General features: G+C 34.9%; 1 protein-coding gene across 1 annotated transcript; it reads right to left on the bottom strand.

Moving 5' to 3' along the window:
* Positions 1-5,184: 5,184 nt before the first annotated feature.
* LOC132183027 (potassium channel SKOR-like) lies at positions 5,185-18,340 on the bottom strand. The gene is made up of 14 exons (XM_059596418.1): positions 18,178-18,340; positions 17,677-17,982; positions 15,429-15,653; positions 14,935-14,998; positions 13,286-13,625; positions 12,025-12,320; positions 10,940-11,020; positions 10,303-10,401; positions 9,338-9,559; positions 8,963-9,148; positions 7,615-7,690; positions 7,218-7,512; positions 6,172-6,293; positions 5,185-5,497 (listed from the first exon to the last, which is right to left on the bottom strand). Exons 2-14 carry the CDS (start codon positions 17,976-17,978, stop codon positions 5,256-5,258), a joined length of 2,550 nt encoding a protein of 849 aa, XP_059452401.1. The 5' UTR covers positions 17,979-17,982; positions 18,178-18,340; the 3' UTR covers positions 5,185-5,255.
* Positions 18,341-27,110: the final 8,770 nt, after the last annotated feature.

Genomic DNA, 27,110 nt, shown 5'->3' with positions numbered 1-27,110 from the left:
ATACTCTTCTTTTTTTCTTTTTTTTTTTCTTTTTTCTGTGTTCTTTGTAAAAACTATGAAACACGTCTTGCAAATGAAAATCTTTTGCGTTCTGTCGGAGACTACAATGCAACTTTTCTTCTTTGGTAATATAGTCACCAGAATTTCATTTCCTCTTAAGTTTGTCTCTCATAGTCATTCATATTCTTAATAGGGATTTCTCTAGTAATCACTATATTTGTTTATACCATAAATAGTATTTACTCTATTATATAAGAAAGCAGGGTTCATTGTATGCAGATTATATGCTACAATGCTGACTACATATACGACAAGATTGCACGCAAGGTGATACAAAGACTACTACAAAATTATATTGCTTAAATGTTAATGTGTTTCGGTGACTAAATACAGCTTCTGGCCGTCATTAATCATGTCCACATCAAGAATTTTACCTCCATCTTCTGATAATATACAGGTACAACTTGAAATTTCTAGCTGCTTTGCTGCTGTTTTGATAAGCTCTTCAATTGTATGTGGGACTCACAACACAATTCCGTGTCTTCTTTTTTCTTTAGGATCCCACGGGTGGAAGGGGAAAACAGTGCACTTTTTTAAGAGCATTTTATCTGTAAATGGAAACAGAATTTCAGTTATTTACTCCCCATAGTTTATCTACCAAAGCAGCCCACAGAGAAGACTAGTTAAAAAAGCTCTTGGCAGGGAAAAACAGAAGAAAATGACCAGATCACATCAAGTTAGATTTTTATCCTGAAACTATCATACAGATTCATTCTTTAGGTACCTCTTCAACTATCAACAGCCCAAGTAAAAAAACATGAAAAGAAATATTCTTCCCCGTCTTAGCAAAAAGAAGATGATTTCCCTTGTAAGTTAAAGTCTTGGGATGGGCCAAAATGTAGGGGAAAAAAAAAATTCAACATAGGCTTTGACAGATCATTGTTGTTCAGAGTCCAAGTCTAGGTCCTGTACAGGTGTTCTAAATTGGCATAATTCCTCCTTTTGTCCACCCAAACCTGAAAACTTTCCAACCCAACACACTTGTTCCATTACCAGGCTGTAATTAGAAAAGCAAGATCAGGACATCAGATTCAAGTTTGATACATTTCTATGCTTCGGCGTTTTTTTTTTTTTTTTTGGTAAGTACTTACAGAGCTTTTTTCAAGCTTTTATCTTCTTTCTATTTCACTAAAGAAAGCAAGCCATTTACCTACTTTCTGGTGATTTTTTTTTTCTTGGGCAATTAGGAGGAATTAAGCAGTTATATAATTTTGCCCTAGCGGTCTAGCACCCTCTCCACTGCATTTGGGCTAGCCCGATTACAAGAAGAGGAGGCTAAAGCCCATACCCGGCCCAGTCATCAAAAAAATATGGTCTAAACCTTGACTTCCAGATCCAGTAGTCCCTCATTCTTATTAAACTGTCCATGTGGCAGAAAATTTGAAATACCAAATTTAACCCGTCTTTGGGGTAATGGACTTGAGGGGAGCCTATTGGTCAAAACGTAATTTCCAAGATGATTTCAAGGAAAGCTCACGGGAGGTAATTTCGCAGCTCTTATAGGCCCTGTTTGGCTGTTTGCCTAAGGAACGGAGCAGTATTGTAGCTGAAACGGTACTGTTTTAGCTACAGTACTGATATTCTAAATGTACTAAAAAGCCCTTCTCCTATTTTGAAAAAACTGAAAAGCCCAACACACACCCCAATAAGCTGCAGAAATTTATTTCTATCTAACCAAACCACCGAACCACCCCCATAACTCCTCATTCTCTTTCAACGAAAAATTAAACAAAAAAAACAAAACTGCATCTACAACTTCTTATTCTAGTGGGTTTCTCCCACAACTCCTCTTTCTAAAAAGGAAAAAAAAAACAAAAAAAAACAAAACTGCATCTACAGCTTCTTCTTCTAGAACGCTTCTCCCACAGCTCCTCTTTCACAGAAAAGAAAAAGAAAAAAACAAAACTGCATTTACAGCTTCTTCTTCCAGTAGGCTTCTCCCATAACTCCTCTTTCAACGAAAAAGAAAAAAAAAATGCATCTACAGCTTCTTCTAATAGGCTTCTCCCACAACTCCTCTTTCTCTCCTCTTTCTCTTTCAACGGAAAAAAAAAAAAAAAAAAAAGACAACTACATCTACAACTTCTTCTTCAGCAGTGTTCCAAAACTCTTCTTTCTCTTTCAACAAAAAAGAAAAAGAAAAAAAAAAAAGGAGTGGGGTTTTTCAGGTTTTTTGGTTAGATAGGAATAAAGCTTATTGGGGTGTGTGAGGGGCTTTTCAATTTTTTTGAAAATAAGAGAGAGGCTTTTCAGTACATTTATAGTACCGATACTGTAGCTGAAACAGTACCGTTCCAGCTACAGTACCACTCCGTTCAGGCAAACAGGGCCATAGGATTTGAAACTACAAGGAAGTACATTGGTCTTCATTCAAAGTCAACCATTTTTTTATTTTTTTTTAATTTACCCAAATAATTAAGCAGAGCTCCTCAAGTGCTAATCAAGCCGCTTAGATTAATAAAAGGGATAAATTATTTTTTTTTTTTGGTCTATGGTTTGGGATTTTGCTAAATAATCCTCTGAATTTTTTTTTTTTTTTTTAAATATTAATCACTTTCTAAGTAAGCAGAAAAAAAATAAATTAATCAATTTGTTAGAAAAGTTGATAAAATTTATTAATATGCCATATCAACATGAATTAAACTAGCAAGATAGGGTGGCCAAATCACTCCATGGTAATTGTGGGTGTTTCGGTCACCTTCAATTATTTTATTTTTTGTCATTTAGAGGCAGCCGAACCACCCCAAGGCCAGGATATTAGTTATGTTGTCTCATTTAGCACATTATCGGTTTTGGTCAACCTCTGTAACAGTAGAGACTAATTTATTATTTATTTTTCTTATTCTAAAGAGTAATTAAACACTTTTAAAACTCATAGAGATATTTTTTAAGATTTCAAATCACGACCAAAAGATGCCTTATCTTTTTTTTTTTCTTTTTCTTTTTTTTTTTTCTTTTTTTTTTTTTTTTTTTTTTAAAAAAAAGGTATTAGACAAGTTCGCGCATAAGTCTCCACACATGCTTCCCCCGTCAACAATTGCCGAGGCGCGAATTCAATACAAAGGTAGAAAAAGGTCACTCAGCCAATAAGCTGAGAAAAGCACTCAAGAGTATGTGGTAGGAATTTCGACAAGTTTTGTCTTTTTATTTTTTATTTTTTATTTTTTTATGTATAGTTCTTTGGGATGATTAAGCATAGAAAGTAACGTGTTGAAAATTGCCGCATCATCATACATAGGAAGTTTCTTGGTGCTCAGCCCTCGGGATATGTTCGAAAAGTGTTAGAGGTCAATTTTTTTTTTTTAATATTTAGCTTATCTTATCTTACAAATTAGTCATTAGATTTGTGAATTTATGTAGATCCCACAAATTTAATGGTTGATCTATTAAATTTATAAGAGAATATGAACAAAATATAAAAAATTGATTGACCCTAGCATTTTTCAGTATGAGTACGTTCACAGCAGATTATTCTTCCCTGGGCATGATCATTTGATGACTAGAAGAAGTCCATTTGAGTAGGCTTGACTTGATCACCACGCTAATTATGTTCCACTTCTTTTACTATATATAAATTCAACATCCTGCCATCACCATTTCACATTTCTAAAACTCTCTCTACTTTCAGCAGTCATAAGCAGCTAAGCCATGAATCTCACAAAAGCCGCAAATATATGCTCTTCTCTTCCCCTTCTGGGTTGTGTTTTGGGTACCCTTTTTCATCTTCTTTCTTTGTCTCCATCGGACTCTGGTGCTACTTGTGGGGAAAACATGTCAAAAGGGGAGGAAAATGATGTCGCTGCTGCAAATAATGCAGCGGCCCAGAAGCATTTTCGGCAACTCCAGCACATACGCGGGGCTTAAATGAGTTTCTCATCAATCTAGACAGTTAATTCTGCATGAACATGTCAAGTTTTGGGTAGCCAGCCACCTTTTTCTTCAGCATGCAGATAAAATTATGGTTGCTGAAAAGGCAATCTCTTGTATGAGGTTTGGGTTGACGACTGGCGACTTTGTTTAGTTGTAGTTTTGGTTGCGCTGTAATTGCTAAATAGGCAGTCTCTTGTGTTCTCTCCCTTGTTTGTGTGAACCTCAATTTCTGAGTATGAACTTGAAAAAACATTATAACCTATAGCTTTGACTCAAATAATATTTGGGATTGTGTTTTCAAACATGATGATTAAAATAATTGCCTTTTGTGTGTGGTTGATTTGTTTTGTTATTTGGGTTGTTTTTTCAAATTGGAAACTTTGACTAAAAATAATATTTGGGATTGGTTGAAATTTCTTATTGGGTTTTCTTCATTCATGTGATCCAATAGGAATCTTAGTTGATTGATAATAGCCAGATACTTTGAATTGCATATAGGGCTTGCCTGGCTGGGTAGAAGGATCTCTGAAGTTTGTAAACAATGTCTAAGCTTTTCTTAGTTCATTATTGTGTTTGCACTGTTCTTTCATTTCAAGATAGATCTAAACTCTGTTCAACACCTTAATTAATTGAAGTATTTTTTGTCTTACATGAATAGCTGAGATTTTGATACCACACATGAGAGAAAAGGATGGGGGCATGCAAGCCACAAGAGTAGCTAAATCACCCGCAACTCAGCCATTGGTACTTTGGTAGTGGCCAAAGGGGGTGGTTTAACTATCCCTGACTCGGCTATTGGAGTGGTTCAGCCACCTCAATGACCAAAGGGAATAGTTCAGCCACCACGAAACTAGTCTTTGAGGGTGGCCAAACGACCCTCAATGGTCTGATTATAGCCATCGGTGTAGTTTTACTACCCATGTGACTTGCACATAATACAAATCATTCTTCTTTCTCTTATATGTTGTTGTAATCTGAATCACTTAAGATAGAATTATTCAACCTGAATAACTGAAACTATTATAGCAAAGCATAATTGCATATAAAATACTCTTCTTTTTTTTTTTTTGGTACTATGAAACACATCTTGCAAATGAAAACCAGAATTTCATTTCCTCTAAGTTGGTGTCTCATAGTCATTCATATTCTTAATAGGGATTTCTCTAGTAATCACTATGTGTGTTTATACCATAAATAGTATTTTACTCTATTATATAAGAAAGCAGGGTTCATTGTATGCAGATATGCTACATGCTGACTACATATACGACAAGATTGCACACAAGATGATACAAAGACTACTACAAAATTATATTGCTTAAATGTTAATGTGTTTCGGTGACTAAATACAGCTTCTGGCTATCATTAATCATGTCCACATCAAGAATTTTCCCTCCATCTTCTGATAATATACAGGTACAACTTGAAATTTCTAGCTGCTCTGCTGCTGTTTTGATAAGCTCTTCAATTGTACGTGGGATCCACAACACAATTCCGTGTCTTCTTTTTTCTTTAGGATCCCACGGGTGGAAGGGGAAAACAGTGCACTTTTTTAAGAGCATTTTATCTGTAAATGGAAACAGAATTTCAGTTATTTACTCCCCATAGTTATCTACCAAAGCGGCCCACAGAGAAGACTAGTTAAAAAAACTCTTGGCAGGTAAATCAGAAGAAAATGACCAGATCACATCAATTTAGATTTTTATCCTGAAACTATCATACAGATTCATTCTTTAGGTACCTCTTCAACTATCAACAGCCCAAGTAAAAAAAATGAAAAGAAATATTCTGCTCCGTCTTAGCAAAAAGAAGATGATTTCCCTTGTAAGTTCAAGTCTTGGGATGGGCCAAAATGTATGGAAAAAAAAAAAATTCAACATAGGCTTTGACAGATCATTGTTGTTCAGAGTCCAAGTCTAGGTCCTGTACAGGTGTTCTAAATTGGCATAATGCCTCCTTTTGTCCACCCAAACCTGAAAACTTTCCAACCCAACACACTTGTTCCATTACCAGGCTGTAATTAGAACAGCAAGATCAGGACATCAGATTCAAGTTTGATACATTTCTATGCTTCAGCCTTTTTGTTTTTTTTTGGTAAGTATTTCAGAGCTTTTTTCAAGCTTTTATCTTCTTTCTATTTCACCAAAGAAAGCAAGCCATTTACCTACTTTCTGGTGATTACATTTAGTTGCCTCCCACATGTTTGCATAATAAGAGCTAATCATAGACCTGTTTCAATACCTGTGGTTTCCTGGGCAGAATAGGGGAATTCTGTTAACTGAGCTGACTTTGCATCTTCCAATAGCTTGATCAAATTCTTATTTCCACACTTTCGGCCTTCATCCATTGGGGTGTTTCCCCATCTGTAGAGGTAAAATGGCAAAAACGTGATAAAGTCTTTGGAACAATGAAATAGACTAATCGACTGTGGATAAAAGGAATTCTTATTCCTCTTTTCCTACTACAGGAGGAAAGAAAACAATGCCACAAAAACTGAGAAAGGAGGAAAACTACAACATAAATCATGTAGAACACAGTTTTATAATCAAAGGTTAAGACTATATGGAGCTACCAGTAGGTTAGGTTGGATCAACGATAAGGATGAGTTTCAAGATGCCTTTTTCTTGGTAAGTAGTTTCAAGATGACACATCATACAATACTGAGAAAGCAACCTAAACAAGTAAAGATCTAGCAGCTCCGCGTCCTTGAGACAAAAACCCATCTTTCATTTAGGGAAGTCCAATTTTTTCATTGGTCCACTTTCTACTAATGAAGTTCACTTTTCACGATGAAGACTATGGTTAAAAGGTGCAAAATGTATAGTTACACAGAGTCGAGGCAAAATGAAAACATGGCATTTGCAGTCTTGATCTCAGAGATCATGTTTGGATACATTTGAGTACTAGAGCATTTCATAGGATACTTCATTGCTTAATCATGTCATGTTGCACGATATAAAATGATTAATGGGCTATGTAAACAAGAATTTTACAGTTTATGATTGAGGAAAACAAAAATCTGGTCAATACTCTAGGGGAAAAAGGGAAAACGGATCAACAGAACTTCTCCCCAGACATGATTAAAACCATAGTATCAAATAATGGCTCTATTAGGCTTTTGGATGGCATGCAAAAACTAAAGATCATAAAGTAATTCACTGAAAGGATTCATCCATATGCAGTTAGGCTTCTATAATAACTGCAAGTAGGCTCATAGATTGCACTCATAAACATGGATGTATCCTTATTGAAAAACCCAAAAGGCAAAATGAATATTTGAATTGTACCTGTCCTTTGAGAAAACACTAGCCCCCGCTTCTACAAGCAACCGTGCCATCAAATATAATCCTTCAGAGGCAGCTACATGAAGGGGGGTTCGATGATCATAGTCTCTGGAGTTTGGATCAATACCATTGGATAAAATCCTTTTAAGAAAGTCTGAATCCCCCTTTGCAACAGCCGTACAGAGAAAATTACCGGGAGAGTCAATCTTCAAGGAGGCCCCTTCTTTAAAAAGTAAAGAAGAAATTCGATCATGCCCATTCTTGATGGCTTCAAGTAAAGGTGTATTCCCAAAATTATCTACGCAAAACGATAAAAAACATGTGATATTATGATACAGGTAACGAAGTGAAATTTACATAAAGCAGAGAAGCATACCGATTCATCACATAAGAAAAATACCACTAATATTGATGTCTATTCCTTCCTTAATAAGAAAAAGTGCGATATCTTCATGTCCTCTTGATGCTGCAAGATGCTGTTGAAAACAAAGGCTCCAATCAGACATAAGCAATGCTTTCTTTCTTTCGGTCTTTATAATATATGTTGCGTTATTGGAGCGAGTAAACTACAAACAACAAATTATATTGCAAAGTTTTCTAACATAAGTAGCACCTGTCACCAAGATGATTCCATGTATCTATCCAAGAAATTAACCTGCTACTTTATGCCGCAGTTATAAAAGTACAGTGCATTTCTCCAATTACATACATAAATACATATGCACCCAACCAAACCTATCCACCCACGCCTCCACACACATATTTTTTTACCAATTTGGGTATGTATTCAATATATCAATGCTCCCTAACAGAAAAAGAGAATGAGACACTCATCATTTCTTTGAACTTATGTTGCAAGATGACTGCAAATTATCTGGTGGGTGCCTAAATATTTGATCTTAATACCGTTTCAATACATGATTTTTTTCAAATGTGAAGTTCGGAGAACACACCATTCAAGCTAAATGAGATTACTTATGAGGCTTCAACCTGAAATATTGCAATGAAGTTTCAGCTGGTGCAAAGTATCTGAATTAAAAGAAAATCAAACATTTTGAAACTGCCAAAGGGTTTGGTTGTTCATATAATAATTGATAATATTGCAATGAAGTTGAATGGACACAAGGAGATGGACACAGAGAAAATGGAGAATTGAGGATGGCTTCATCATGAATCTTGTAAATGGGAGCCTCCACCAGAGGGTATATAAAGCAGAATTACTTAAAAACTAAATTCTACTGCTTTTGGGACTACAAATTGCTAGGGTAGTGGAAAATTTCATCACAGCAACTGAATTTAGTAAAACCAATAACATAATGGTAAGACCTGCATATAAGGCTTGGTATTTAAAACATCTTCTTAGGAATATCTTGCATCTTTCTCAGAAATTAAGATCGTTAGTCTATAAACATCCAGAGAAACCAACTCTACCCTGGCAGTTTTTTCTCTGTCAACAGTGGAAGTATAGGAGAAAATGCAGTTTGATGCTCCATGAGGAACCTCATGATGCATTGTCTGATTGTCAGAGATGCCATTTGTTATATGTTTTGTATCCAGCAAAATGTTAATACATAATTAAATAAAAGAGGACAAAGTTTGTTTAATCATTAGATACAAACGAAACAGTTTTATCAAGTATGCCTATATAACTTGGTATAAGACGAATCTTAAGAGAATAAGAAAAAAAATAAAAAGAGTGAAAAACTAATCATAAGACAAATCTAAAACATTAGTAAGAATTTTCATACCAAGGGTGACCTTCCATCATAATCTGTCTTGTTCGGATCAGCTCCGGTTCGTATCAGACCTTTTAGCTGATGCAGATCTCCATGATAAGCAGCACTGTTCACCTTCAAAGCAAGCTCAGCTTCTTGTTTTCCAATATGAAAGGTGATATCTGACTCCAATTGCTTAACTCGATTGGACTCTTTTCCCTGTAAGTTATTGTACAATTTTGGCCATCTTATTTACACACAATAGAAAACTAATATCAAGTAAAGAGGATTGCTCGAGATTTTGAAACTGGCTTCAAAAATATTTCTATATTTAATCATATACTCTACTTCTACTGCCAGAAGCATCAGGAACTCAAGTAAGAGCATAGACATTACAAAGTTAATTACCTCTAGAAGGTTGTTCAAGATTTTTCGACCATCGTAAAAGTATATATCTAATACATTTGTAAAAGATTGTTTATCAAGACGCAGAAGCCTGCATAGTTCACAAACACGAACTCTATACGGCTGAGGAATGTTGCAAAGAATAGAAATTTCTCCACACGAGCTGTTAGGTTGTAGAAGTGAAACAGTCTCTTCTGATCCATCTTCCCCTGTGCCTACCTCCTCCTGCACAGGACTAGTTTTGTCAGTCTTGTAAACATACACATGTTGAAAATTTCAGAATCCCTATCCTGCCCTTCTCAGGAAACAACATAATTGAACATCGCAATATATTGGGATATAGTTAAAAACAAAATCGCCTAAAGGAAATTGACTTAGTGACTATACTAAAGGATATATAACGCAGACCTAGCATACACTGAAAGCTTCATGCACCATGGTGAAACTACATAGACAAACAAAATGTAAGATGACTTGAAACTACATAGACAAATAAAATGTAAGATGACTTAACGACTGAAGTAGGCCTTGTTTGGTAAACAACAACACTTTACAATGCACTGTTCATAATTGGTGAGGAAAAAAATGAGTGTAATAATTAATATAGAAAAGTGAAAAAATTGTATTGAAAAGTGAGAAAATTTTGTTTTGTAGTGATTTATTTAAATAGCAGTAAAAAATAAATGATGTAATATAAAAAGTGAATAATATGATATAAAAAGTGAGAATGTTTTGATATTGATTTTTTTAAAAAATGAGATGAATAGTGTAGGGGAATGTGGTGTTGTTTAACAAACAACACCTACATGTTAACATGCTTAAAGACAAACTCATACTTGAGGATACAGAAACCAAAGAATAGACGATTTTCCAAGAAAAATATAAAGGAAGAAAAGAAGAAGAAAAAAAGCATAATGTTCAGCAAACACAATGATTGAGGGCAGTGACTATGGAATATAGAATCATACCAGCACACCATGACAGACAAAATACAGTTGATCTACCACATTTCCCTGTTCCATTATCACTTCACCTGGGAGAAAAAACTCCTCATGGAGTCTAATAACCTGCAAGAACAGTCTAACTTCATTAATTCATGCGAAGCCAAGACTTCAATGCAACAAAGCAAATCCTCTCTGAAAATGTATGCACAACAACACTTATGATTCTTACCCACATTTTTACCCCATTACTATTTCAAGTCAACGTATTTTGAAGTGACCTTTCTAAACATTGACATCAGTGTCCTTGCAATACAAAATGATGCACCCTAGGTTAAAATCTCTAACTTGATCAAATCAAGTGATGAAACACACACACAAACTTCAAGTCCATGCTCTGCCTGTGTCCTGTTTTTCAGGAAGTTGCCGTTTCATGTTATGCCCATGTTCCCCATGTCCATGTAAAATATTTGCAACAGACATTGGCAGTTCCAAAAGAAGTACAAAGACCCTGAAGCGACATTACTTTTTCCATGCTATCCTACAGTCTAAAGCTGATTGAAATTGTCAATCGCAAATAAAGTCCATTATTAATGGCAAATGGAGTCCACAAAATGACTTATAAATATTTATTGTCAACTAATCAATGGCAACAAATACTTACAATCTGATTGATGAATTCGGAAGAGCATCCCCTAAAGAGGGAAACCTTTTCAATGTACGGCAAGTATAAAGTTTGGGAGATCTGCAAAGAACAGTCAACTCGTTATGATTAGTTCAAACCTGTTGACAGAACATTTAATTTAATTGACCAACCGATATGGGATACATGAGGCCCAAGAAAAAGCAAGAATAATGATGAAAAAAAGATCGAAAATAAGTTTGATACCTACATGGGCTGTTCTAGATACTATCAAATCTTACGATTATGTTTCTTTGCATTAGGGAGCTAGCAGTTTCTTTTGTTTTAGTTTTGCTTGTATATAGAAATCAGGATTTTTCTACTAATGTCTAGATTTGCTGGATCCTGTAGTAGTGTCCTATTGAAGGGCCTTTTAATTGATTTAGTTTTTTGTTTGTGGTCCTTTACACAGTTTTTAGTTTTGTTTTAGTACTTTCAATATTATGAGTCCAAGTTCAACTAGGATTAGGAGTGTTGAACTATGTGTGCGTGCCGAGTGTGTGCGTGTGTGTGAGAGAGAGAGAGAACTTTGATTAATAAGTTTTAACCATAGTGTTTTTTTGTTTTTGATTTAGCTCAAGGCATGTACTATATGTGCAAATGAAAGACTAAGAAGGATATGATGTTTCCCAAAATTAGAAAATTTATTTCTCAGTTTTTTAGATACACATAAGAAGCATCAGGATCAGATGCATATTGGCGAGTATAGTAATATGGCTCACTCGAAAGTACCTGTGAAACTTAGAACATGATGGGTAAATAAAAGATGCAGTTGCTGACCAAGTCAAACTAATCAGTTACCTAATACATAACATGAACAAATTGCCACCAAAATAGTATATGGTCTTGGGTAAATATAGAAGAGTGAAACTAAACCAAAGAAAGATCAATAAACAATAAGAATTCTGAAAAAACTCTGATAGGAAAGCGTGAAATTGCCAGAAAGTTTAGCAATCAGCAGATCAAAAAATTATAATTTTTTTTTCAGAACAGATGAAAATATATATATATATAAAATTAGATACTCGTAATACTTGAGGTTCAAAAATCCCCCTCTTTCAACTTACCCTAGCCCGTATAGATATGGGGATGTCCTGTAGAACAGCAGCCTCAGTGTAGCTACTCTCATACTGTAAGCGCACGTGGCCTTTAATTTGATTACGGATGTCCTTCCCAAGTCTATTTCTGTTCATGTATTTGATGAGATCCGTCATTTTGTCCCTGAATTTTTCTGTCTTTGATCCTTTTACAATCAATGCTGTCATGTTACCAATCAAATAAGCACCAATAACCATGTCAAAAGAGACATATATCATGATGAATATCATTTCCCTAATATTGACTGCATGAATATCTCCGTAACCTGCAACAGAAAGAGGCATTACTTTAGTTAGTTATACTATCATTTCCCTAAAGTTCGTGCAGTTTCGATTTGTCTCACAATTGTAAATGGTAGGCAAGTATTAATTATAATTAAATGCATTGCAGAATATGGATCTGAGCATTATTAAAGGTGGGTAAATCATCAAATGTACAAATTATAACCTGTAAGAAGTTAGTTGACAACATCTTATACACAAGAAAGTTAAGAAAAAGAATATGGTGTAAAGAAAATTAGGAAAAATTTCTGCATGTTGTGTAACATACATTTAATTAAGCACATGTATTAAAGAGCTTTAAGGAAAAAAAAAAAAAGATAATTTATGGACAATTTTTATCATGACCTATTAAAGTGCTAATCACATTTGTGTTATACCCCAATTTTTATCATGACAATAATTAGGCACTCTAATTATTGTCACATATGAAGTTTGCCATTCTAATCATAGGCATCTAAATAATTCATTAATCTTGCTATTCGCAACTTAAATTACCTTCAGCTATGGCTAAGAAGCATAAAACTCAAACATTAAAGATGATGTCCATTGTAAGACTCCTAAATCTATCCATGTGCTAATTAAAAATATATCTTGAAATCCTTATGTATTCAAGTTTTTAAAAAACAATTAAAAAAATAAGAAGGAGATAACTTCTATTCAGTGTATGCCTCCCTCTATTATAGGCACCATACAATCAGTTTTTTATGAAAAATCAACAAACAGAAGACAGAGAAAAGTAATGCTTTCCTTGCAATCTTTTGGTTAGTCTGCTACAATCTCACCACAAGTTTGTAAGATCCGTTATCTCAAAACCCCCTTAACCATTTTATCAGTTCTCTAGAGTAAAATTATGCAACTCATGAGATTATGTACCAAATGCACATCACAAAAACCATACCAGTTTTTGGTTGTATTTATTGATATAGAAGGTAAAAGATAAATAACTTACCAACAGTGGCCATGGTAACAATTGCAAAATATAAAGACGTTGTGTAGCGCTTCCAAATGTCAATCTCTCTGAAATGTGAATAACTATAGTCACCCAGCTTTAAACTTCCAATCCACGTGTAACCCTCTTCTTCTTTAGGCAGAGTGGTAGCCAAATAGTAAAAGATGCAGGCTGCTGTATGTGTGCAATAGAGTTCAACAGCAAGAAGCTTTATAATCCTGGTAAACATGTAATTTATACGTATATCCTTCTCCATCTTCTGAAAAAATTCTGTGACTTTGCGGACCCGAAATAACCTGATCCATAAAAGGTACCTCACTTCCTCTTTTTTTCCACTCGCCTGTTCAGAACAGATTTCTAAAAATGATCAACCACTTAAAGAAATATATAATGGGGAAACTTTTACAATTGCAAGTTATCTTCAAGATATACTGTAAACTTTCTCAAATCACATATCCTATTCTACATTACTTGAAACTTTTTGGAATACCTCAGTGTTTTGCCTTATATGGATACTTAGTCCACAGCAGTATAACAAGATGTCATGGTAAAAAGTGTTGGTGGCGGCAGTCACAAAAACCTCAATGGATAGAAAAACATGGTTCCTAGAACCAAAGCCCACCCCTTTCTTCAAGAAAAATTGCATCTATCTAAATTTATTATGGGGGAGAATATACTTAACCCCCTCAAATTGACACCCATCTTACAAAGACACCACCAAACTACTATTTGTAACAATTGACCCCCCTCATACTACCATTTTGTTGCAAAAGAGCCTCTCCGCTAGTTGTTAGTATTAAAATGGATGGAAAATATTGCACGTGACCTACATGTGCATATTTTGGACTTGAAATGCCCAAATTTTCTTAATTACCTATTATAAAGACACCCTTTAAACTACCAATTTATGACACTTAATTCCCTCAACTACAATTTCATTGCGATTTGGCCCATTCGTTAAATGTTGGCCTTAAAATGGATGGAAAATGTCGTACGTGACTTGCACATGCATATATTAGACTTGAAATATCCAAATTACCTCGGTTTTGGAGGAAAATAAATGCAACAAAATTTTTAAGAGAGAGAGATGACAGGTTGAGAGTTGGTTGTCTACTTTTAGGGATGGTCAAACCACGCCTCAAGATTGAAGGAGTGGTCGAGCGTCCCCTAAAGGCTTTTATGGGTGGACAACCACCCCTTGAAAGTTGAGGGGGTGGGCAATCACTCCCTTAAGGCTTTTGAGAGTGGCCAAGTCAAGGCTAAGGGGTGGTTCGGCCACCCCAAAAGCCTTAAAGCGGTCACCCCTGGTTTTGAGGAAGGCCGAAACTAAACTAGAAACTTTGAAAGGGAAAAAAAGGATAAGAAGTAAAGTTTACGGAATGAAGAAAAAGAATGATGGTGAAGTTTTCAAGTGTTGTGAAGTAAGGAAGAATAGCTCTCCACGCACATATGCTTAGAAAAGCCAAAAATAGAAAAACCAAAATACAAACTTTAAATAGGATTGATGGTAGAAACAAGCAATTACTTGAGGAAAAAGCAAACATATCAATGTCTTGTAATTTGTAGAATTCCTTCAAGATATTAAAAGCGGGAAAAAAAAAAAAAAAGTGTTAAGAGACACCAGTAATGCTTAGAAAGAGTGATGATACCTTGAAGATAATATCCCAAGGCATACAAGCAAGAAGATCAATGACGAAACTAGATTTCAAGTACCTGCATTCAGGAATTAAAACAAAAAAACAAAGACAAAATCAGCAGTTAACGGAAGCAAAATGGATTAGTAATTCTAAAACATGATTATATTGTTGGATTCCCCCTATAGTCATGCCATGTTAGCTAGAAGACAGAAGACAAGGACTTGGACCCATTTTCCAAACTCAATATAGTTAAACAACTTTACAATAAATTAGCTTGGAAATTTTCTCATCAAGTAAACCAACTGAACCATAAATCAGCTGAAACTGATAAGTGTGTCATAACCGTTTTATTTACATATTCCTCCATTGAAAAAAAGGAGAGCATCTACTTGTACTAAAACTCTGTCATTCCTACAGATGGTAAAAAGTTATTCAATTGTTTAAATAGATTGAAAGTATGAGAAGTGACAGAACCCAGGAAATCGTGGAGGGAAGGGAAAACTGACCTGAGCGCAATGGGGGTGCGCTTATAGACCATTCGGTAGGTCTGGCTGTCTCTGAATGCCACAAAGAACTGCAAGACAATGTCGAGAAGGAAAGCTATCTGCCCAACAATGTCCAGTATGAAAAGGTTCTCAGGCAATCCCCGGAAGAAACCAAACTCCATGGGAGTGAAGAAGGACGAGTACACTGCCCATAACAATATGAAGTTCACCCATGCCCGATACAACCTGCACTTTAACTTTCAGAGTCTTTTCTTCGACCAAAACAAATATGTAGCTTACCAAACACACAACCCGGAGGGAAGTAACCGTTCTTTTTTCTTTTCCTTTCTTTTTTTCTTAGCAAATTAACCGTTTAACATTAAAATAAAATAAAACTAAAAAAAAGGAGGGGATGGACCCGACAAACACCCAAAAAAAGAGCCCATACACTCTAATGAAATTAAAATTACAAAGAAGGGATGCAATCCGAAGATTAGATGACTACGATAAGGAAATTAATGAAGATCGTATTTTTCGCGTCCATGAATATCTTACAATGGAAGAAAGAAAGAAATATCAAAGATTGCTCCAAGTGTTTCGTCCATACATTCTATTTATTTTCTCGTTTAGTTATTATCAAATTTTATTGTTCTGATTTCTGAACATCACCAGAGAAGGTCGAGTATCATGAGGTTCACATGCAAAATAAAGGACAGAGTTGGTCCAGTTGGATGGCTTGGCCAAAACTGTACCATGGCCAAAACTGGATCATGGACGTGAACTGTACCATGATCCTACTGTTTCCATTAAGATTATTCTTACAGACTTACAGTTTATGCCCCTTAAAGCACTCTTCCCATCTCATCAAAATTATTTTTTGGTTTAATTTTGATGAGACAATTTAGTAAAAATTGTTTAAATCTTTACTTTTCAGACTTATTATTTTAACCAAAATAAAATGGTGAGTAAACAGTACTCATTAAAAGATAGTGAATATTATTCACTCATCAAATAAATAAAAAATAATATAAGTTTTATCTCCCATTCCCTATTCTTTAAAAAAATTTAAAAAAAATATAAAGAAGTATTTGAAAAATAATATATAAATAGAATAGTAAAAGTTAGATATTTAAAATAGTGAAACTGCTAGGGTGCTTTAAAAAAATTAATAGTTAAAATAGATAAAAATGTATTTTGGTTACTTTTGGTGATGCTGCTAAGAATACTCTTATGTTTTACCTTGGATAGTCTATTGAATTTTTTTTTTTAAAAAAAAAAAAACTATTTATTAAACTCCATATTCCTGTTATGTTAGTACCAAATAAAGATCAAATAACTATGGAATCTAGAACAAGTTTTGGGGAAGACTTAACATCCACTAGTTAAGTTTATAATATACATATTTGCATCTTAGATTTTAATTTTAAAGTAAAATTAAAAATCATACCCTATAATCAATTCTTACATCAATCGTTAAAAATAATAATAATAATAATTAAAAAAATAAAATAAGTAAAAAAATGTAATTTCTAACATTATTATAGATTTTATACAAAACAACTTCTGATCTAGAACCTACTTGATTGCTTCTATGATCAATGGTGTCATTTGTTCCATTACTTTCGTATTACAGCAAAACAAGGGACAATCAACAACTTGTTTGTGTCACGTTTTGATCGGATAGCAATTTTGTGGTTCACATACAACAGAGACAGACAAAATCATGGTCCTAGTGTCGCAGTCAAACCGCGATAATCACGGCCGCAGTCCCTGTCATCGTCGTCCGATTCAAAAACGCACGGCCGCAGTACCTTTCACCAAGACTACGACCCTGGGGTATTATTAAATTTTCCAGCTAAATCCCACTCACCCAGCTGTAAAATCTACAACCGTCGATTTCATCGGTTTCAAAAAGTCAAAACAATGACTACGACATGGTCGACTCGAGCCCTACCAAATCTTCGGTAGACCCATCCGTTAGTTCACCGCCACGTGTACACCGGTGGCGGGAACGACTGCTTCTTAACCACCGATACAAACACTTGTCAGCTCTCATTCGTATCTATCCTCTTGTCCCCAAAAGCATATTAAGACTCAAATTTTGTATTAAAACTTTAAGATAAAAATATAATAACGAGCCAGAGTCCAAACTCAAAGCTATTACTACTTCTTGGAATGATGTTAAATTATCATTAAAAAAAAAAAATTGATTTAAATTAATTAATAAATAAAGAAATAAAACAAATGCGAGAGAGAGTGGTGGTGGTACCGGTTATCGGGATGGATGACGAGGCCTTGAGAGAGGTCTCGGAGGCCAAAGAGGAGACTCTCGCGGCTAAACTTCCGGCGAGTGGACTCGAGCCCTAACTCGTTGGAGATCAGATTGAAGCGGCTTCCACGCGACGATTTGATCCGGTCCCTCACGTCCTCCAGTTCGTACTCTTTCTCATTCTCCTCTGCCCGCTCCTCATCCTCCTCCCCATCCTCCTCCTCAATCTTCCACACCACTCTCCCTGCAGGCATCTCTGTCAATTTCGGATTCTGATCGGGATTCGGTCCGGTTTCTCCCATGCCCCTGCGCAGCACGAGGATTAGCGCACTGATTGGTGACCTACTACTACATATATATATCCTCGAGCCTTAAATGCGACAATGATTACAGGCTTATAGTTATAGCCACAAAGTTCTTATATAAATCCTATTATCACAACAGAAAGAAAAAGAAAAAAAAAAAAAAATTGCGTATGGAAGAGTCTAACCGTTGATATACCTTTTGGAGGAAAAAAGACGAGGATTTGACGATAGGAATCACGAGGAAAACGGGATTTGCCAGTGACGTCCAAAAGGGCTTACCGTTTGGAACAAATATAGCCGCTCAGTTTTCCAAGGACATCGTAAGGTCCACAATAATCAGTGGCGTTTACGAATATATTCAACAAATTTAGAAAGAGATATATTGATTGAATCCATGGAGGGTGGTCGATCTCTCTGTAAGTGAATTTATACGTGAGAGGAGTACCAGGTACTGACATTGCTGACATATCCGCTTAGTTTTTAGTGCATGTTTAACCACATTTTAAGGCGCACAGCAATGGTTTTGTAGATGAGTAAACCTCTTATGCGGTCGGTCTGCAAAAGTGTTATTTTGCAGCAACCAATAAAATTGTTACACCTCAGCTAGATGCACTTAACAAGATAGGAACAGAAACACAGGATCTTAAATCCAAAGACTCATGTTTCATCTTGGAGTCGTGCTATCCAGCTCTCCCTCCCTCGCTCACTCTCTCTCCGGTGATGGCGAAGAAGAACCAGCAACCAGAAAATCTCTTCGGCCAAGATGAGCTCGTCCCCCTTCTACCGTCGTCGAGGCAACCCAGACAACCCACGAGCTTCTCCCTCTCCCGCCGTCGTTTCCCTCCCTCTCCTCCCTTTAACCCACAACCCACGAGCGCCTCCCTTCCGACCGACGAGTCGGGCCACCAAAAGAGGTAAGCTTTTTTTCTTTATTCTTTTCGTTTCTCGATTTTAATTCCCTCTGGTAACTGATTTTCGATTTTTGTTGAATGATTATTGCTGGGACTTGCTTTTATTTGATACTGATAGACCATAGATGGAGAAAAAAATTTGTTGGCTGTTTCTTGGATTAATGGCCGAAGAGTGGAGACTATTTTGTGGATAAGTTGTTGCTGGATTGTGATTTGGGATGAGAAAAAAAAAAAAAATCGGATTTGTTTTGGTACTTGGTTTTGAGTGTGGGTTTTGATTTTTGCTGTGGTTTTTGCTTGGCTTTTTCCTCATGCATTCTATATGTTTGATGAAATTTCCATGAAAAAGCTCTTTTTCCTCATGTAGTTTTTGAGCTATGTTTTTCAAAGAATGTTAGCCCTTTCTTTCTTCTTGTCATTTGATTTTATGGTTTAACAAAATTCTTCTTCAAATTTGTTAAGTTATTTTCCTTGTTATTAACAAAATTCTCCTTGTTTTCCTTGCTTTTGGCAGGTATTGTGTAGGAAATACTTTTGGCAAGCACTTGCTGCATTTGTTGCATTGACGGTACTGGATTTCTTACTAAGGAGAGGAAGAAGTGAATATGTGTTTATGGTTTAGATTATCCTAATGTAACCTATGAAGAGATGTTTAAGACACTTCCAATGTAGAATTATTGTGTAAATATCAGTTGGCTCAAGTTGAGCCAAGTATTTTGTTTATAGATTTTTCATGTTTCTTCGCTTTTTTCATGTAACTTGGCAATTGCCATATTAGGTGGTTATTGACAGAAATGAAAATTGTTTATGAAAATAGAAATCAAATCTTATTGTCAAATTGCTTGTTTTGTTTTACTTGAATAAGAAACTACCTCTTCATTTCAAATGAAATGGAAATATTTCCTTCTCCATGGGAATAATCCTTCTCCATATACTTATCAAAACTGGATACAATAGCATAAAAAGTAGTATCTCCATAATTGGATACAATAGCATTACCAACTAGTATGTATCTCCACAACCGGATACAATAGCATAAAAAAGTGCAAAAAACATTACATCAGAAAAATTACATGAAACAAAAAGGAAAAAAATACAGCACAAGGCACTTCCAAAACAGCAACTCAATATGTTGCAAATGTAGATGTTCCATTGATCTTCGACTAAGTTCTCACTTTGGTTCACATTTCATGAAGGTCATCTTCAATTTGAGCAGGTTCAACTTCAATTTGAGCAGGAAGTTCATCTTCAATCTCAAAAACAAAAATATAACCACAGTTTAAGATAATAAGGCATTATCAATTTTAAAACTTCATTTAGGCAACTCATCAAACACACGGTATGCATCTAAAATTGAGCATGTTATAACCATTCAAGCATGTTGCATTCAACTTTTGTGACAACATTCTCGTATCATGCATATTATTTTGAATGAAAAGAAAAAAAAAAAAAAAAAAAATCAACAAACCACTCATTCTCATGGAAATGTCAGCAAACATATAGAATGCGCGAGGAAAAAGCCAAGCAAAACTATCTAATTTTTTTGTGTAGTATACAACCTCCAATCGGCCAACACTTACAAAACATCACTTAAGTCACACACCTAAAATTCATTCTCATCCTCACAAACCCATAACTGAAACCCATAAAAGAAGGCTTCTTGTTAACAAACAAAAATCAGCCACCTAAATCAAAACCCAGATTTACAACTCAAAAATCAAGGCACCCAATCCATCATTGCAATCAAAACTAACAACTCAAAAATCAAGAAATTTCGCTAAATCGAAGAAAATGAAAAAATCTATGAAATCGGAATCGAATAGAAAAAAAAATATCGGAACCCATTCTATACAAAGAATAACCCAAAACTCACAAACAACAAAAACCCACAATCGAAACCCACGAACGAGTTGGATTCTTAAAGAGATAATCGCAAGTGTTGTTTCAGAGAGGAGGACTTCGGAGTATTTTGGATTTCTTAAAGGGGAGACCAATTTATTTGGTGTTTCAGTTTTATTGTGTGTTTGTGTAATAAGCATACGTGTCTCTCAGCTATTGGTTGCTGTAAAAGGCAAGGTTTGCAGACGGACCGCATAGTAGGGGCTCCCTTTGTAGATATTATTATTTGTATTATTTAATAATATTTCTAGCTTGGTGTGCCTTAATTTTATTTTTAATAAATAGAATTGGTGTCTGGCAAACGGCTGCTACACATCTCCATTTTGATTTCACAATCATATGACATATCTTAAGAAATTAGACATCTAAGTAAGATAAGAAACCTTCTCAATTTAAAGTGAAATTGAAAGAATTCATTTGATAATTAATATTTTATTTTGTTGCATCTAATAATATATAAAGAAATGTTAGAGACCCAAACAAATAAATTTACAAAATTTTTAAACTGATGTGGCAAGAGTTTTTAAATTAAAAAACGCAATTCACTCTTCCTTGTCTGCCACTCACGATCTGTCACGTCAGTTTGAAATTTTTTTTGGGTTTATTTGTTTGAGTAATTCTATGTGGCCTACTTGTGTTCTACTAAAAATGATGTGGCTATTAAAATTACAATTTGATCAAAATTCAATAATAATCAATCACAAGCTCAATGATAATTTTAATAGCCACATCATTTTTAGTAGGCTACCTAGAACTACTCCATTTGTTTGGTTCTCTAGTACTTCTCTAATATATATATATTGTTGAATAAGGATAATTTTTAAATTACAAAATTTAAGTCGTTTATAGGCATTGAAGTGCTTGAAAAACGTCACATATTAAAAATGAGAAAAAAAATCATCTCCATTTCATTTGAAATAAAGAGTATTGATTTAGTCCAGTTAGGATGGTAAAATTGTCCTTATATTTTTAGGGGCAAATTTTTTGGACAAGTTTGTCCTCCTAAATGCACTAAATGGATATTCTCCATTTCTCCATTTCATTCGTTTCCGTTGACAATTGAGTATATTTTTATTATATTCGATCTTGTTCTTTATATTGTAAAAAAGCTTTGAGCCAAAATTTGTTTTTTGGTTTTATGAGAAAACAAAAAAACAAAAAAAAAACCAAAACGCCTCTGCAAAAATGAATAAGAACTAAGAAGCCTTTTGAAAGATAATCTATTTATGGATGTCTTGATAACATGTCACATTTTTTATATGTGACATTTTCAAGCTTTTTTTTTTTTTTTTGTGACATGTTCGCACAAGAAAGGGAAGAGGATTCGAACTAGTGACCTCCGCTTCATTAGGCATGGTCCTAACCGATTGATCTACTTCTGAGGAGCTTTTCGACCGTTTAAATGCTTATAAACAATATAAATTCCAAAATTTGATAATCTACATTTTCTTTGAACTTATAAAAATTTCTAATCCCATTGTGTCATATCATTTAAAAGTTTTAAATAACTTAAAGAATATATTTATTATAACGTACAATATGTACATCATTAAATTTGTAATAAATTTAATCTTTTATCATAAAATCTACGAGTGATGACATGGTCCGTACGTGGCAATTAATGCTGGAAAATTACGGGACGTAGACTCCGCAACTTGCATATTTAATGTTTCAATCAGCAAATAATTAGCCCAACATTTCTGATCCAAATTTAACGCAACCTTACATTTTTCTGAAACAACATCCATTTCGCTCGTATGACAGAACATAACAACTGGTCTGTATTGCCTTATTGGACTCCATCGTAACAAAAAGGCATCTAATTAATTATTAATTATTTTAAATAATTGATTATATATTTTCTTAATTAATTTAAAATTTTAAAATAAAGGATGACTTAACATGGTATTTTAACTTCATAAATTATTTATATTTTAATTAAATATTTCACTTGTTGAACCCCATATATAATAAATTGAAGAAGATTATAATCTTCTTCATTTAAAGTAAAATAGCTAATTAATGGTGTCATTTTAGGGTAGTGATATATTGCACGCCCGGCGTGCATCAACAGTGATGCACGCTGGGCATAAATTTTTATTTTATTATTATTATTTTTTTAAAAAATATATATATATATACAGTGATGCACGCCGGGCGTGCAATATGTCACTACCCGTCATTTTATGATCAAGATTATATTTCACGGATCTAATGGCATATACCTTGCGACATGGTAAATATATTATCAAATCATTTAAAATTTTTAAATGGCTTGACGATCATAAAATAGTTGATTTTCATTTCACTTAAATTTTTTTTAAAAAAAGAATAATGATATAATGATGATCACACCCGTGATCTCTACGTTAAATCATCTCCATGGAAGATGATAACCATTCCATAAATAGAATGTGGGAGTCAGAACGATATTACCATGTTTAATTTCTTAATTGGTGAAAAGTTGCTCTATGTGAAACTTTATTACCAAAATTTCCAATAACTTTGAGACTTGTGCAAATGAAACTCAATTACCAAAAGCATGAAGAAATTTAATACTAGTGCTGACGCATTTGCTTTTTGTTTTGAGAACTTGCTAGCTAAATATACACTCAAGCTAGTTATTTTTAACTTAATTTTAAAGCTAGTCCATGGAAAATATAGATTAAATTAACCAGCTGCAGCTAGCAATATTGTATACTATTTACTTTTTCCTTTTCTAGGCAAACAAGATAGAGAATTAACATATGCTATCCAGTTGATCAATGGCTTATTTAGTGTGGAGATTTAGGTACGCCCACGCATGCGGCATTTCCAGGGTGCTTGCTGATTTCTGTTTGCGAGTGTTACCAAGTTTAGTGCCCTTTCCACTAAGATTGTACCGGCAAATTAAGGTTTATACATAAATAAATTAAAGGCCGGTTTCTAATTGGTGCATCTAGCTTTGTTTTGGCTGCTTATTGCCATAAGATAATGCTATTATAAAAACCATAGGGATTATGTTAATTAATTGCTTCTTATCATGATGTAATGGAGTTCACAATATTAAGCGAGTGGTCGTGGAAGTTCCATTCTATTTTCGACAATGTCTGCGTACGTAATTTCTAACTTATTAAGGTTAAGTAGTGTTAGTTGACATCATATGTATGAGTAATGGGTCAATTTGGTGGAGCACTAGCTATATACCATTTCAAACGCACGAGGGAAATAATAAAATATATATGCACCACATACTTCAAATGTAATGGAAATCCACGTACCGTGCATGTGTTTATATTTTAAGCCAATTTTTGGTCTTCATAGTTTGCACAAAACATTTGAAGAACTCAATAATATATTACCTGTGTTTCATGATCACATGCTTTAGTGGACAATCTTCACGCTAATGGTGACTCTGGTTTCTGCATTAATGGAATCAAAACTGAGGTGGATCACTAGGTTTACGATACTTGTAGCTATATTTAAGTATTTTCTGAACGCGAGAAGGTTTCTACCAAATCTATATTTCAAACTAAATCAATGTTTTTGAGAACAAATACTTACGTCAGTCCCACATTGATAAGAAGCAAGAAAATTGTAGTATTTATAAGGATTTAGTGAGGCAAAATAGATTACCGGGCTTAGTAACGCGAGCCTGTAACCTGAGTAGGGGTATTAATGTGATGGAACGATTCTAGAGAGCTCAACCAGTCGGATTCTTGGGGCTCCTACTGTCCTACCCGTTCCTAGCCAAAGAGCCTGAGCCTTATGACTACTGCGGCGAAGTCACGTAAATGGTTCTAGAGCTCAGAGGGCTTGCGTGAGGCTGCCTGCCGGTGTGTTTGTTTACACAGAAAAGCGACAACAAGCGACAACCTCCCCCTCCTGGCAGTGGAGGGATTATACGGGTCAGTGCCTCATCGGGTTGACCCGGGTTGGACCATCATTTTTTTTTTTTTTCCTTCATGTTTTGTTGTCCTTTTTCAGGTTTAATTTTAGCTTCTTTTTTTTTTTTTTTTTTCCCCAGACTTAATGAATTAAATAATTCTATTACCTGAAATTTGAAAACCAACCATTGACTATCAGAAGTACTGGGCAATGAATAATTTATGAGAAACTTCACAAAAATGTTGAATTTTTACGCGTTTTAAGAAAATGTTTCAAAGTTAAAAACTCTTAATTTCATATTTCGAACTTTTAATTTGATGTAATCTCTCTGCTTGCCTATTCTTGCTACAATTCATGAGTATAGAACAATTGCAAATAATCACATATGAAGGTTGGGTTATATTATTATATTGATTATCAAATCTTCTAGATAAGAAATTATAATGGAAAAACAGATAAAATTGTGTGGTTTATTCTCAAAAGGGAAAAACACTTTTATTAAAATGGCCAATATTTTCATGATACAAAATACGACAACTAGGTTAGCACCGGAGAGACTTGTAAGAGAAAGAGAAGAAGAATGAAAGAGAGAGATTCTTAATCGAAATTACTGGTAATGGATTTGTGCTGGGAGTCTAATCCTGCATTCAACATTCAAGTGTGCAGATTCCACCATTGTCAACCTAATTATGGTGAACCACTTGTTGCCCACCTTGCTGAGTCACTAGCCTTCTTCCTCAACCTTGGTCATTTCATCTCGAAAGGGGACTCACAAGTTGTCATTTCGGCTTTGCAACATATCACAACATCCCACGAGACTGGCACATCTCTACCGTCATTTTGGAAATGCTTAATGATATTCTAGCTTTCATCTTTTGGAATGTCATCAAAGTCAATAGAAGTGCAAATTTCTGTACCCATTTTACTGCACGTTGGACCGTAGCTAAAAAATTTTTTAGTCGCATTCCCACTTATTCTCCGCCTCAACCTTTGATTCCTATCTATTACTAGTGGAAATGACCCTCCTTCGTTTCATCGATCTAGGCTTGTTTGTGTTATATATGTCCTAAAAAAAAAAAAAAAAAAAAAAAAGTGTGCATATTCCACCCTATTTCCTAGTGTAACCTTTGATGCTAGTACTTCTAATACTTCCTATAATACAACAACCAAAATTTCAAATAGGTTGAGGATTTTTATTCTTTAATGCACCACAAGAAATCAAGATTTTTCTTGGATGAACAACTGTTAAAAAAAAAACTTAAAAAAGAGGGAATTCTGAAGTCTGAAGCTATTTGGTGGCCATTGTTTATGATTACTGCTAAGGTGACAAGGCAATGACTCATTTACTAGAGGATTGGGATAGACATTGTCACATTGCTGCGTGTTTCGTCAGATGCAAGTGGACAATCTTCACGCGAACAACTTTGGTTTCTGCATCAATGGAATGAAAACTGAGGTCGACTACGTTTACGATACTTATAGCTATCTGCAAAAGTTTGCGAACACCACAACTTTTATGCCAAATCTAATACAACGCACCATAGTCCCACATCGATAAGAAGCAAAAATGTTGTATTCTTTATAATGGTCTAATGATGCAGCCTAGTTCACCGAGCTTAGTAACGTGAGCTTGTAACCTGAGTAGGGGTATTATTGTGATGGGACTCTAGCCCAGCCCAATTGGTCGAATCTTGGGGGCTGCTTGCTGGCCCGCCCGTTCCAAGCCAAGAGATGAACCATGTGAGTTGGGCGAAGGCTCTGGATCACGTGGTTCCTAGAGTGGAGGGCTCTGCGTGAGGCTGGTTACAGAGCAGCGACAACCTCCCACTCTTGGCAGTGGAAGGATTACGTGTCGGTGCCTCCCTGATCCAACAAGGCCCGTTGGGTTGACCCCAGTTGGACCATCACTTTTTGTTTTTTTTTTTTTTTCATATTTTGTTGGGCTATCCGGATTATTCGGATTATTATTATTATTTTCTTTTTGTCCCAAAAAGTTGGGCTTTCCGGATTATTATTATTATTTTTTTCTTTTTGCCCCAAAAACTTGGCCCGTGTAATCTCTCCTCATGTGCAACTTGACGTTATATATATATATATATATAGGGTGTTGTTATTATCTTAAAAAATAAACTTTTCTTATTTCTCTCATTTTGTTTTTAAAAAATCATATCCATTTTAGTCGAGAAAAACACTAAGAGAACACAGCATTTCCCTATATTATATACTCATCTGTTGATCCATTGACAGAGTACCTCTCAGGCCGAATAAAACCTGCAGGCGTCTGTTCGAAGAATGGTATGTGGGAATATAAAGTTAGTGCTGGAACTGCTTCTTTAACTTTGGTTTCTTGATTTTCTGTAGAGAGGGGCTAGTTCTCATTATTGACAGCATCAATCAGGTATTGAATAACCTCAGGTCTCAAAATAGCTAAAACCTAAAGAAGCCAGTTCTA

The sequence above is a fragment of the Corylus avellana genome, chromosome ca5, assembly GCF_901000735.1.
Source record: "Corylus avellana chromosome ca5, CavTom2PMs-1.0".
Taxonomy (NCBI): Eukaryota; Viridiplantae; Streptophyta; class Magnoliopsida; order Fagales; family Betulaceae; genus Corylus; species Corylus avellana.
The sequence above is the reverse complement of the archived record's forward strand: the minus strand, read 5'-3'. Positions and strand labels throughout refer to the sequence as shown.